This window comes from Bombina bombina, chromosome 12 (assembly GCF_027579735.1).
Source record: "Bombina bombina isolate aBomBom1 chromosome 12, aBomBom1.pri, whole genome shotgun sequence".
NCBI lineage: Eukaryota > Metazoa > Chordata > Amphibia > Anura > Bombinatoridae > Bombina > Bombina bombina.
In genome coordinates this window covers 51,301,694-51,316,887 of record NC_069510.1, presented here as the reverse complement: position 1 = coordinate 51,316,887, position 15,194 = coordinate 51,301,694, and the positions used below count along the sequence as shown (strand labels likewise).

General features: G+C 35.5%; 1 protein-coding gene across 1 annotated transcript in view; it reads left to right on the top strand.

Moving 5' to 3' along the window:
• The window catches only part of ABCA2 (ATP binding cassette subfamily A member 2), a 312,411-nt gene that overhangs the window by 212,928 nt on the left and 84,289 nt on the right, over nt 1-15,194 (top strand). Inside the window, 8 exon segments of the mRNA XM_053695443.1 lie at nt 1,115-1,223; nt 2,080-2,161; nt 4,362-4,512; nt 6,790-6,828; nt 6,830-6,890; nt 6,893-6,994; nt 11,875-12,039; nt 14,611-14,791. Of these exon segments, the coding sequence (XP_053551418.1) occupies nt 1,115-1,223; nt 2,080-2,161; nt 4,362-4,512; nt 6,790-6,828; nt 6,830-6,890; nt 6,893-6,994; nt 11,875-12,039; nt 14,611-14,791 (890 nt within the window).

Here is a 15,194-nt window from a genome sequence, read left to right as displayed (position 1 = left end):
TTGTTTGTTATGGTTACTGTAGACCAGCATTTTAGAAATATTTCACTTAATAAACTGCATCATTAAACTTCAGAGCGTTGCCTTGGATACGGTATATTAGAATTCTGCTCCAATGAGATTATAAGTGAACGCTCATCTGCTGGAATTGCTTTTCTTTTACTTTGTTGATTTGTTGGTTTACAACTGAAATGCTGCAGTGAAAAGATAGCTCTTTATCTACCAAACCTAAAAACTCTAATCTGACAACCTTTAGATTGCCACCTAAATGAATAATGAACCCAATTTTTTTCTTTTCATGATTCAGATAGAGCATGCAATTTTAAGCAACTTGAATAATTACTCCTATTATACATTTTTATTCGTTCTCTTTGTATCTTTATTTGAAAAAAACAGGAATATAAGCTTACGAGACGGCTCCATCTTTGGGTCCAGCACCTGGATAGCGCTTGCAGATTGGTGGATAAATGTAGCCACCAATCAGCAAGCGCTATCCAGAGTGGCTGAACAAAAAATGGATCGGCTTGTAAGCTTACATTCCTGCTTTTTCAAATAAAGATACCAATAGAAAGAAGAAAAATTGATAATAGGAGTAAATAAGAAAGTTGCTTAAAAATGCATGCTCTGTCTGAATCATGAAAGAAAAAAATTGGGTTCATTATTCATTTAGGTGGCAATCTAAAGGTTTGTCAGATTAGAGTTTTTAGGTTTGGTAGATAAAGAGCTATCTGTTTCACTGCAGCATTTCAGTTGTAAACCAACAAATCAACAAAGTAAAAGAAAAGCAATTCCAGCAGATGAGCGTTCATCTTATAATCTCATTGGAGCAGAATTCTAATATACCGTATCCAAGGGCAACGCTCTGAAGTTTAATGATGCAGTTTATTAAGTGAAATATTTCTAAAATGCTGGTCTACAGTAACCATAACAAACAACGATGACCTACAAAAATAATTACTAAAATCATTAAGGTTCAGATAGCTGACCATCTGTCTGTTGGTAATGAGCTCCCAACAAATGGCTTTGATGCCATGATTGCCAGTCCATGCACTTGGCAGATGATCCCAGTGATATGAAATTCTAATGCTACGTTTTTCCTTCTTTACAGTTTTCCTAGTTTGTAATTGAGCACATGATGCCACTTTGCATGGTGATCTCATGGGTGTATTCTGTGGCTATGATGATTCAGCACATTGTGGCCGAGAAGGAGCATCGCTTAAAGGGAGGTAACGTGACAAGAGACCATCCATAATGGTGGATTCATTGGACAGAGTGATTTATTAGGTCAGTAATGAGAGTAGAACCCCCATTAGCTGGGGCCATTCTTGGGAAGACAATTGGGATGTAAATATAGAGAACAGATAACGAGCGACCTCAGCTTTAATAGCAGTTGGGTTATTGGTAACCCTTTTAGACCGTATCCACAATGTAAGAGAATCTATTAAAAATGAACTGTTGAGATTTGATTTTAATCTTAAAGGGACATGATAAAGCCATTTTTTTCCTGATTCAGATGGGAGCATACAGTTGTTAAACAACTTTCCAATTTTAACCCTATTATCAATTTGCATTCATTTCTTTTGTGTATCTTTTCTTGAAGGGAGCAGCAATGCACTATTAGGAGCGAGCTGAGCACATCAGTAAGATAATCACAAGATGCAAAATATGTGTAGCCACCAACTCTAGCTAGCTAGTCTCATAGCTCCTGAGCCTGCCTAGGTAGGCTTTTCCAGAAAGGGTACCAAAACAACAAGAAATGAGATAGAGGTAAATTGGAAAGTTGTTTACAATTCTATGCTCTATTTGAATCATGAAAGACCAAATTTTGGTTTTCGTTTTCCTTTAAAGGGGCATGCAGCATACTTCAGTTTATATGCATTTTATTATTATCGGTTATTGTAGAGCGCCAACAGATTCCGCAGCGCTATTTTAGCAATATACTTGTTTACACATGTGGAACTGATATCCTCTAGGGTTAGTTCTTATCCATTCCCAGCTTGCCACAACACCTTAGTAATACATAGTGTATTTGCTTTTCTAATCTGCTGAGTTTTTGTCCATAAATGGTTCTGTATTCCCTAGGTTATGAAGATGATGGGCCTGAACAACGCTGTACACTGGGTGGGCCTGGTTTATCACTGGGTTGTCCAACTCTCGATCTCCGGTTACAGCTCTAACCGGCATATTGAAGTATGGCCAGGTCCTGATGCATAGCAACGTTTTCATTATCTGGCTTTTCCTGTCTATTTATGCAGTGGCAACAATTATGTTTCTGGTGAGTATAGTGGCTGAGGAAGGATTTATTATATAATATATATTATATATATATAATATATATATATATTTCCATAAAAAGAGCACTCTCACCCACATTAGCAACTGCCAGGGTGCCACGGTTAAAATATAATAGATAGGAGGCGGCACTCACTGTCTTTCCAAAGTGTACTTTAATTGAACAGAGTGACGTTTCGGGGGGACACACGTCTGAGGAATGCTCTCAGACGTTCAATTAAAGTACACTTTGGAAAGACCAGTGAGGTGCTGCCTCCTATCTTTTATATTATATATATATATATATACTACTATATGCCGTATGTATGTATGATGTGTATATATATATATATATATATATAATATATATTATCTATATAATAATAATATAATATACATACAATACACTCACCAGTCAATTTATTAGGTACACCTTGCTAGTACCAGGTTGGATCCACTTTTGCCTTCATAACTACACTAATTGCTTTGTGGCATAGATTTCAGCAAGGTGTTGGAAACATTCCTCAGACATTTTTGGTCCATATTGACATGATAGCATCACAAGAGTTGCTGCAGATTTGTCAGCTGCACATCCATGATGCGAATCCTCCCATTCCACAAATCCCAATGGTGGCTCTATTGGATTGAGATCTGGTGACTGTGGAGGCCATTGGAGTACAGTGAGCTTATTGTCATGTTCAAGAAACCAGTTTGAGATGATTTGAGCTTTGTGACATGGTGCTCTGTAGTCATAAAGGATGGACATGGTCAGCAAGCAAATACTCAGGTAGCTGTGGCATTTAAACAATCGCTCAATTGGTACTAAGAGCCCAAAGTGTGCAAAGAAAATATCCCCCCACACCATTACACCACCACCACCCGCCTGAATCATTTATACAAGGCAGGATGGATCCATGCTCTCATGTTTGTTTACGCCAAAATTCTGACCCTACCATCTGATGTTGCAGCTAAAATCGAGACTCAATCATACCAGGCAACGGTTTTTCCAAACTTCTATTGTCATTTTCGTCACACAACTGCCGTTTACTGGCTATTTTCTCTTTTTTGGACCATTCTCTGTAAACCCGTCTGGCACCAACAACCATGCCACGTTTCAAAGTCACTTAAATCGCCCTTTCTTCCCTATTCTGATACTTGGTTGAACTTCAGCAAATCGTCACCACCACGTCTAGATGCCTAAATGCATTAAGTTGCTGCCATGGTGATTGGCTGATTAGCAATTTGTTTTATCAAGCAATTGAACAGGTGTAACTAATAAAGTGGCAGGTGAGTGTATATATCTTAGTTCAGCTCTGGTGTGAAATCTGAATATAGAAACTACATGAAAAAATATGAGAGTAGAAATAATTGCAGTAAAAAATTGTATATTATGGAGTTTCAAAATACATATATATATATGTGTTCTTAATTTTTCTATTGTAAAATTAGTTTTGCAGCCTTGGTGAGGGGAATGAACAGGGGCAGTTCTTGGATGTGCCTGAAGTTTTCTTACAGGTGTTGTGGTATTCTCTAAGTATGTTACAACTACAAGTCTCATTATTTTATCTTGCAAAATATAAGATGCCAAGTTTGTCTCAAAATACACTATGTACTTATTGCACTGATAGAAAAAGATATGTATGCAAAACTAGAAGCAAATGCAAGTTGAAGTATGCTGAACACAGTGTAATTTGATTTGTATGTGCTTCAAAAATTTTTTAGCAGTGTCTAATGCTGCCTTGCACATTCGCTCTTGCCTGTTGGACTGTCAATTTCAAAGCAGCTCTCTCAGGTTCCGGCCCCTTTTTTAACAAATTGAGTGAGTGCTACCCATGGTGAGGGTTGGTCTGATATTTTTGCACATTACATTCATGTCAGAATCACATTTGCATCAATGGTTCTCCTAGGTACAGGTTAATTAGTGTGTAGCCTGTGATGTTATCACCAATGTACAGTTTCTGTACAAGTTCACAAACCTTTAGCAGCCCCTTCTAATTGGTTACCTTGTTAAAGACAAACCTAGCACTGATTCGTATACTCCCCACATTGAATTTTATCAGTTTCATTTCTCTCATTTCTTTATCCTCCTTTAGCTTCCTGGTGTCAGTTCTCTACTCCAAAGCAAAGTTGGCATCTGCATGTGGCGGAATCATCTACTTCCTGAGCTATGTGCCCTATATGTATGTGGCAATCAGAGAGGAAGTGGCTCACGATAAGATCACTGCCTTTGAGAAGTGCATAGCTGTGAGTGTGAACAAATTACTTTCTGACACATTTTTTCCAGTGGCCCTAATAATACTTAAATTTATATATGCAATGAACAACTTGTGATGAGATTAATAGTGAGAATTACACTGATCCATGTAAACCTCTCACAAACTCTCATATTACTGTGTGTTTATAATAATACAGTGGATTATAACTGCAAGACAAGACACTAGTTATAAAAGGGACCCCAAAAAATGTCTCTTATGATTCAGGCAGAACATACCATTTTTAAATGACTTCCAATTTACTTCTGTTATCAAATTTGCTTAATTCTCTTGGTATCATTTGTTGAAGAGCCCTCAGTAGTGCATTCCCTGTTCCTGAGCCTACCTAAGTATGCTTTTCAACAAAGGAAGCAAATTACATGGTATAAGTAAATTGGAAAGTGGTTTTAAAGTTCATCTTCTTTTTGAATTATGAAAGGGATATGAAACACAAAAGTTTTCTTTTATGATTCAGATCATCTGATAGAGCATGCAATTTTAAACAACTTTCTAATTTACTTCTATTATCAATTGTTCTTTGTTCTTTTAGTATAATTAGTTGAAAAGCAGGGATATATGCTTAGGAGCCTGTCCATTTCTGGAACACTATATGGCAGCAGTTTTGCAAGACTGTTATTCATTTGCAAGAGCACTAGATTGCAGCACTATTTTCCTGCTATGTAGTGCTCCAGATGCCTACCTAGATATATTTCAGCACAGAATATCATAGGGACAAGCAAATTTGATAATAGAAGAAAATTGAATTTTTTTAAATAATGTTATGTTCTGTCTGAATCACAAATAAAAAAAAATTGGGCTTCTTATCCCTTGAATGTGTATTTTTTTTACTTTACTGTCCCTTTAAGCAGTAAATAAATCAGAAGCAAATGTACCTTATGTAGAGTATCTAGTTATAGTTTCTGAGACTAGGTGACAATTTTATGCACATATTTAAAAAAAAAATCATTTACCTAATTGTTAAAATAATAAGCTAGTTTGTGGCTTCAAATTTTGTTTTTTAACCCTTTGAGTGCGATCTGGGGGCTCCTAACCGCTCCTACCCCGGCGATCGTGCCTGTAGAGTGACAGGCATCGCCCGGGGCTTCACGTGATGCGCGGTGACGTCACGCACAATGACGTGATGAAGTCACCACGCAACTTTATTTTTACTTAACAATGTTAAGTATAGAAGGAGGGGGCATGCTGCTTAGAAGCCTGTATCTCAGGCATTTAAGCAGCTACAGACCCCCAAGACCCACTGTTGGAAAGGTAACCTTTCCAACAGTGTAAGTCTTGGGGTCTGTAAAAAAAAAAAAGTTAAAAACATTTTTTTTCAAAAAAAAAAAAAAAAACCTTAAAAAATATTAGCACCCAGTTGGGAAAGTGCTTAGCACTCAAAGGGTTAAACATATGCCCTTAATCATGCTGGTAGAAAAAATCTAATCAAATATATTTTTTCAGTACAATTTGTACCTAAATAAGCATTATATTCAACTTACGGAAAATATATAACACTTTACAATGTGACATGTAATTACTGGTGCTGTTTGTGAGCACCCAGTGCATGATGGCTGATATTTAGGTTTGCTCCATGCACAAAGCACAGAGAATTCTTACCAATTGTATTTGTCAGCCCAGAGATAGTCACTGTACGCATGCGGGCACCAACATCAGCATTAAAAGGATATGAAACCAAAATTGTTTCTTTCATGATTCAGATAGAGCATGTAGTTTTAAGCAACTTCTAATTTACTCCTATTATAATTTTTTTCTTCGTTCTCTTGGTATCTTTATTTGAAAAGCAGGAATGTGAGCTTAGCAGCCGGCCCATTTTTGATTCAGCACCTGGGTAGCGCTTGCTGATTGATGGCTAAATGTAGCAACCAATCATCAAGTGCTACCCATGGTGCTAAACTAAAAGTGGGCTGGCACACATTCCTGCTTTTTCAAATAAAGATACTAGAGAATGAAGAAAAAATAATAAAAGGAGTAAATTAGAAGTTGCTTAAAATTGCCTGCTCTATCTGAATCATGAAAGAGAAATTTGGGTTTAATTTCTCTTTAACAAAGGCTTAAACAGTCTTTTTTTGACGCAGCACAGCCCCCGACATTCTGCGCCATTTTATTTCCTCTTCAGCACACATGGAGATCCAAAATCGAATTACTTGACAGTCAAAAGTTTATTTTACATGAACAAAATAGCTATTTTCTGTTGCTGTCTCCCACTGTCTTTTTAACTGACTTTATTTTGTCTTCTATCACCTTGCAGTCACTTATGTCTACAACAGCCTTTGGTCTTGGCTCAAAGTTACTTTGCTCTGTACGAGGTGGCTGGTGTCGGGATCCAGTGGCGCACGCTCAGCCAGTCCCCGGTGAAGGAGATGACTTTAATCTCATGTTGTCCATGATGATGTTGGTTATAGATGCTGTGGTGTATGGAATCCTGACCTGGTACATTGAGGCTGTTCATCCAGGTACACAATTGTTGCTGGAGAGTAAAGGGATACAAACCTCAACATTTAAATGTGCTTGGTTGCATTTCAGTTTTGAATAGAACTATTATTGCATTATACTTCCATTAACAAAAATGCTTCAAGTAAAAGTTATTACTGTTTTTTTGGCCAAAAGTATGTGGACACCTGACCATCACACCTATATGATCTTGTTGGATATCACATTCCAAAACCATTGGCATAAATATGGAGCCCACCCCTTTGCAGAAGAGCATTTGGCTGTGTCTGGGGGAATTTGTGCCTATTTAGCCAAAAGAATATTTGTGAGGTCAGGACAACTATCCCAAAGGTGTTCAATGGGGCTGAGGTCTTGGCTCTACGCAGGCTACTCAGGTTCCTCCACACCAAACTCAGTAAACCATGTCCTCATGGACCTCACTTTGTGCACTGGGGCACAGTCATTCTGGAATAGGAAAGGGCCTTCACAAAACTGTTGCCACAATGCTGTAAGCACCAACTTGTCTAAAAAGTCTTTGTATCCTTTAGTATTAAGATGACCCCTTCACTGGAACTAAGTGGCCCAGCACCAAACCATTATACCTCCTCTACCAAACCTTCTGGTAGGTGGCGTTCTCCTTGCATCTGTCACACCCAGATTCTTCCGTCAGACTGCAGATAGTGAATCATGATTCATCACTCCAGAGAATACGCTTCTGCTTTACACCCTTCAACAGACATTTGGCATTGAACATGCTGATCTGAGGCTTGTGTAAAACTGCTTTGTGCTGATGTTGCTTCCAGAGGCAGTTTGGAAGTCTGCTCTGCAGTAAGTGACGCAGCAGATTTTTACGCGCGTCACCACTTGTCGGCCCCGTTCTGTGTTTTTGGCATGGTCTCCTATTTCATAATGGGTCTTTTGTTGCTCTTAGACACTTCCACTTTACAATAATAGCATTTACATTTGATAAAGTCAGATCTAGTTGGGCAGAATTTTCACAAACTGACTTGTGGCAAAGGTGGCATCCAATGACAGTGCCACATTTAAATTTACTTAGCTCTTTAGTATGACCAAATATACTACCAATGTTTGTCTATAGAGATGTCATGGCTACTTGATGAATTTTGGAATATTGGTGGCCGATTTATTAAAGTGCGGACGGACGTGATACAATGTAGCGTACCATGTCCGCCGCACATCAGATAAATGCCGACAGCATGTGCTGTCGGCATTTATCATTGCACAAGCAGTTCTTGTAATCTGCTTGTGCAATCCCGCCCCCTGCAGATTCGCTGTCAATCAGCCCAATCGTATAGGATCAGCCGGATTGATTGTCCGCAGCCTCAGAGCGTAGAAACAGGGGCATCAAGCTCCATCGGACCCTATAGTGTTTGTGTGTGAGTGCCCTGTGCACCAGAATTAAAATATCAAATCTTCTCAGAGAGTCAGTGACTTCCATGACACACATTACACAGCCACCACCAGTTCTCTGAGTAGGCACAGTATTTGAATCCAAACCCTCTAGTCACACACAGAATATGTGCGTATTCCACTGAAATAATAATAACTTTTACTAGACGCAATTTGTTAATGGATAATATTCGCTAAAATGCTTTTATTTCAGATGGAAATGAACCTCTGCATTTTTTCAATATTGACCTTTCTGTCCTTAAAATCTCACTTGCTTACATGCAAATCAAGCGTTAATTATTGACAAATGAAGAGAGCTAATGCTTTATAAGACGTTTTTTACCAGATTGTCAAATGTTATAGAACTCATTTCAATCACTAAGCCACTCAAACAAACAAAAAAATCATATAAAAAAGTACAAATATTTAGATAGCAGGGTTTTGAAGGAAAACCCTATGTTTTTCAATGGACTGTCAGGGTCAGCTCAGGTTTCATATTGTACAAGATGGAGCTACGAGGAAGAAGGAAATCAGCCAGGTCTACTTCAAAATATAGCAAAATAGTTGTGAGATAGCAACCCTCCCTAGAATCTGTGAAGGAGGATGTTATGTACAAATCTGAAAACTGAATGTTTAAAGGGATATTATAGTTAAAGGGACATGAAACCCACATTCTTTTCTTTAATGATTTAGAAAGAGCATGCCATTTTAAAACAACTTTCTAATTTATTCTATTATCTAATTTGCTTCATTCTCTTGATATCCTTTACTGAAAAGCATATCTAGATAGGCGCAGTAGCTGCTGATTGGTGGCTGCACATAGATGCCTCCTGTGATTGGCTCCACCCTTGTGCATTACTATTTCTTCAACATAGGATATCTAAAGAATTAATAATAATAATTAATAATAATAAGCAAATTAGTTAATAGAAGTAAATTGAAATGTTGTTTAAATTGTATTTTCTATTTAAATCCTGAAAGAAAAATGTTGGGTTTAATGTCCCTTTTAAACATTTTTCTGAAAGAAGGTCATTCAAAATAAATTTAAACATTTTTAAAAAATGTCTTCCCTGGCTGTGTTATTCAAAATGTAAAAAAAAAAAGTTATATTGAGAAGTATAGACGACCTTTATCCCTATTTAGGAGATCTCCAATTCAACCTATTCAAGTAAATTATCAATTAAACACAATTTTGCAATATTTTTTTAATCTTAATATTATCAAATGAGTATACAGTATTGTTTTATGTTATGATGTTTTTTCTTCATCTGGCTATGTTTACACAACTTTTCTATAGCCTATACTTAAGTATATAAATGTTCAGTATAGGTAGGGATACCATAGGCAAAATCGGGTATTTCAAATACCAATATAAAGCTAAATGAGCTATTTGTAAACAATTTAATACACACTAGCAGATACAATGCATCATTGGTAACAAATTAAAGGAGAGAAAAAAATTAGGGTAAACTGTCCCTTTAAGAGACAAGAGGAAAACTCTAGTTTACAGAAAATTAGATAACAGAATTAACTCCCTGAAAGAGCAAGGAACATTTTAATATGTGTTTAAAGCAAAACGCAGTATAAATAAATGACTGTGTACTGCAATAATGTTATATTATGTGTGCTGTATCTGTTAGCAGTAAGCTATAAAAATATCCAGTAATTATATTACAAATAATATCACACAAAGCCATTGCTGGCTATAAATACCTAGTCATGGAATCTACACTTTTTTCAAATTTCACCTAAAGACACTTAAAGGGACACTCAGGTTTTATTAAATTTTCATGATTCAGATACAGCATGTAATTTTAAACAAACTTTCCAATTTACTTCCATTAAAAAAAATGTGCACAGTCTTTTATATTTACACTTTTTTTGAGTCACCAGCTCCTACTGAGCATGTGCAAGAACTCAGGACTATACGTATATGCATTTGTGATTGGCTGATTGCTATCACATGGTACAGGGGGAGTGGAAATATACATAACTTTTGAAATGTGTTAAAAAAGAATCTACTGCTCATTTGAAATTCAGAGTAAATGCTATTGTATTATCTTGCATTTGTTGATTATGCAAATCTGCTGTGTTTACTGGTCCTTTAACATGTTTTGAGATTGTATTATAAAATGTTTAATTATTTGAAAAAAAAAAGCACTATATTTTCATAATTTATTTCCCAATTTTTCTATAATTAAATTCTGAAATTTGTGAGCTTTCCAATTCATGTTAAAAGATGAAGTGAAGACTCCAGATTTAACACTACTATATTACACATTTACTTGTTGCACACTATAGTGACCCCTTTATATGTGTCCCTGATTGGCTCAGCAAATAAAATGATGTTAAGGAATGCTAGGTTACAACATGGCATTGCCGATAAATTTACAGACATTGAAACCAAACACTTATTTATTTTTTTCACTAGTCAAGTAATTAATATAATTTAAAAAATGCACACACATCTGCATATTATACTCAAGCTAATCTTTGCTTTAAATATATCCTTCTAAAATACACAAAGCCAATACTTAGGGCTAGATTACAAACGAGACGCAAACGGTTTTGCGCTAGCGCAATCGCCTTTATGCGAGCCATTTTCATTGCACTGATATTACAAGTTGAGCGAAATTGCAATATCGCTAGCACAATTTTGATTTACGCGAAAATCCTTTCCGCAACCTCAGAGCTGTGGTTAACTGTTTTCTGAAATTAAAAAGTTGCCCAAAACACATCAAAAATACGTTACAAATTACAGTTACACTCATAATAACACTAATAAAAATTATTCACAAAAATCTTGCAAAAAAGTTGTAAGGGCTCAAACATATGAGATCTCAGGTGTTACAAAAAAAGCCAAAGGACTTTAACATAGAGATACATACACATACAAATCTAAACGTGTGTGTGTGTGTTTACATATATATATGTATGTGTGTCTCTCTCTCTCTCTCTCTCTCTCTATATATATATATATATATATATATATATATATATATATATATATATATATATATATATATATATATATATGTGTGTATATATATATGTATGTATGTATGTGTATATATATGTGTGTATATATATATGTATGTGTGTGTATATATATATGTGTGTGTGTTTATATATAAATATATATATATGTACATATGTATTAATGTATATATGTATTTACAGACATAAATGTACATATAAATACATTAAAATATATGTATACATATGTTTCATATTTTCATAAAGGGTATGTGCATATGGAGCTTAATTTCCATTTATATTTTGTCTAATGTAGCTAAAATGATCTACACCTGACCTTCCTTATTTTAAATAATGTAGAAAAATTTGAATCCTGGTGTTTTATTTATGTATATATTTTATATATATATATAGATGTATATGTATATATATATATATATATATATATATATATATATATATATATATATATATATATACTACTAAAGTCATCTCTTATGTATTTTTTTTATATCAGGGATGTATGGTCTTCCCCGACCCTGGTACTTTCCCTTGCAGAAATCCTATTGGTTGGGCAGCGGACGCATAGAAACCTGGGAATGGTCCTGGCCTTGGTCTCGCCCTGCCCGTCTGAGCATCATGGAAGAAGATCAAGCTTGCGCCATGGAAAGTCGCCGTATGGGTTAGTACTTTGTGCTGCTAATAATATGAATGTAGTATGGTCAATATAATATGGGTCAAACTTTAATATAATCAGTCTGGGGCGTATTAATACACAGTATTCATTCAGAAGACCTTGTTATATTAAATTCCTTATTGTATACTAAAATTTACTGTCAAATTACAATTTCAATCACAGGTGTGCACCAAAATGTTGTGCCTGTCTATCCTATCTATATATACAGTGGGGGCAAAAATTGTGGACACTATTTGTCATTTTTATGTTTTGCAACTTTGCTATAGGAAATGTTATTTTGCACCAAATGCAAATGTATATCTCAACTCCAAATATAGAGAAGTGCACATCAATACATCAGCTTATTCACACAAACATAAATCAAAATAAAGCAGATTTAATAATCCTGTTCTCAATCTTGTATGCTATACATAAATATTCTCTGTTCTATGAATAAAGTTGCCACACATCAAAGGTTCTACTCAGTGTCTCATTTCTTTCAAATGGCATAGAGAGTCCATAAATCCATTCTAATTACTAGCGGGAATTCAACTCCTGGCCACCAGGAGGAGGCAAAGAACACCCCAGCAAAGCTTTAAGAACCCTGCCACTTCCCACAAACCCCCAGTCATTCTTTGCCTTTGTGTATCTAGGAGGTGTGCAAAGATGGTTCTCTGAAGAAAATTAAGTTGTTATCCTTTAATGGGTAGTTTCCCTGCAAGCAAGGATTGGGGCATGCTGTGTCCACGTAATCCTCTTGACTAAGAGTTGTGGTGGCTGTTTGCTGTTGGAGGTCGGCAGGGTAGTCCTTGCTTCTCCTTCAACAATTTATGCTAACCCCTATATGGATAACCATAAATACTATGTACTAATACCTTAAACTGAAAAGGACACTAAACCCACATTTTTTCTTTCATGATTCAGGTAGAGAATACAATTTTAAACAAAATTTAAATTTACTTCTATTATCTAATTTGCTTCATTCTTTATATATCCTTTGTTGAAGAAACAGCCATGCACATGGGTGAGCCAATCACACGAGGCATCTATGTGCAGCCACCAATCATAAGCTACTGAGCCTATCTAGATATGCTTTTCAGCAAAGTATATCAAGAGAATGAAGCAAATTAAATAATAGAAGTAAATTAGAAAGTTGTTTAAAATTGCATGCTCTATCTAAATCATGAAAGAAAAATTTGGTGTTTCATGTCCCTTTAATAGTGCCCCAAAATGATTGTGTTTTGGTTTGCAACTGTGATATTTCTTACGGGAATAGTGTTAATAGTTTGGTGGCTTTAGAGGGTTTCTATCTCAAAATCTAATCTACATTTCAAGCATCCATCTAAAGAATTTGTTATACATTCATGTATTGTATTATTATTATTATTATTATTATTATTATTATTAAAGGGACATGAAACCCCAAAAATGTATTCTTTCATTATTTAGGTAGAACACACAATTTGAAACAACTTTCCAGTTTACTTCTGTTATCAAATTTGCTTCATTCTCTTGGTATCATTTGTTGAAGGAGCATCAATGCACTATTGGTTTATAACTAAACACATGGGTGAGCCAATGACAATCGGTGCGTATATATACAGCCACCAATCAGCAGCTAGAACCTAGGTTCTTTGCTGCTCCTGAACTTTCCTAGATAAATCTTTTAGCTAAGCATAACAGGAGAAGGAAGCAAATTAAATAATAAAAGTAAATTGTAAAGTTGTTTAAAATTGTATGCTCTGTCTAAATCATTAATGTCTAAACTTTACTGTCCCTTTAATGCTCTTCATAGAACACATTTCAATGTTTCCTTGAATTTCCCTGTCTTCTGTATCATGTGACAGTTGTCAGCCAATCACAAGCTCATATATGTATATGATCTCTAAACTCTTGCATATGCTCAGTAGGAGCTGGGGCCTCCTAGCTCTTTTACAGACAAAGGCTTCTATCAGACTATAACAACTAAACAAACAACTAAAAAGCGTAGGAGGTGTTAAAAATGATAAATATGATTTCACCCTGATATTTTCACAGTAAACCAAGATAAAAACATAGTAACATAGTAGATTAGGTTGCAAAAATACTGAAGTCCATCAAGTTCAAACTATACAGATCCTACCTGATTTAAAATAAAGAACCTGCCAATTGAACTTACATTAATACAATTAGAAACCAAACCTTTAACACAAACGATCATATCCCTGAATTCTGTTTCTAGACAGAAATGTATCTAAACCATTTTTATATTTATCTAAGGTATTGGCATTCACTACCTCCTTAGGTAACGAGTTCAACAATTTAATAGGCTTAGCAGCATACATGTGTCTTGAGCATTACATGACAGCAATGTTTTCAATAATGTATAATATTTTTACAAACATTGTTGCAAACACTGCTGCTATATAGGGCTCAAGACACGTGCATGCTGCCAAGCCTACGGGTATGTTCTTCATCAAAAGATACCAAGAGAACAAAGTAAAATTAACAATGGAAGAAAACTGGAAAGTTTTTTTGGGGGAAAATTGCATGCTTTATTCTTCATGTTTAATTTGTATTTATTATTTTGCAACCTAGAGGAAACGCGAGGAATAGAGGAGGAGCCCAGCCACTTACCGCTAGTTGTGTGCATTGACAAACTCACCAAAATCTACAAGACCGGGAAAAAGCTGGCACTCAACAAACTAAGTCTTAATCTGCACGAGAACCAAGTTGTTTCCTTCTTGGGTCATAATGGAGCTGGCAAAACTACTACAATGTAAGTGGCTATATATATATAAACAATGCTGAAGCGACAGTATACTGTAAAAATATTTTTTTTTCCCTAAAGGGACACTGAACCCAATTTTTTTCTTTTGTGATTCAGATAGAGCATAAAATTTTAAGAAACTTTCTAATTTACTCCTATTATTACATTTTCTTCATTCTCTTGGTATCTTTATTTAAAATGCTAGAATGTAAGTTTAGATGCCGGCCCATTTTTGGTGAACAACCTGGGTTGTTCTTGCCGATTGGTGCATAAATTCATCCACCAATAAAAAAATGCTGTCCAGAGTACTGAACCAAAAAAAAAAAAAAAAAAAAAAAAAAAAAAAAAAGATGCCTTTTTCAAATAAAAATAGCAAGAGAACGAAGAAAATTGATAATAGGAGTAAATTAGA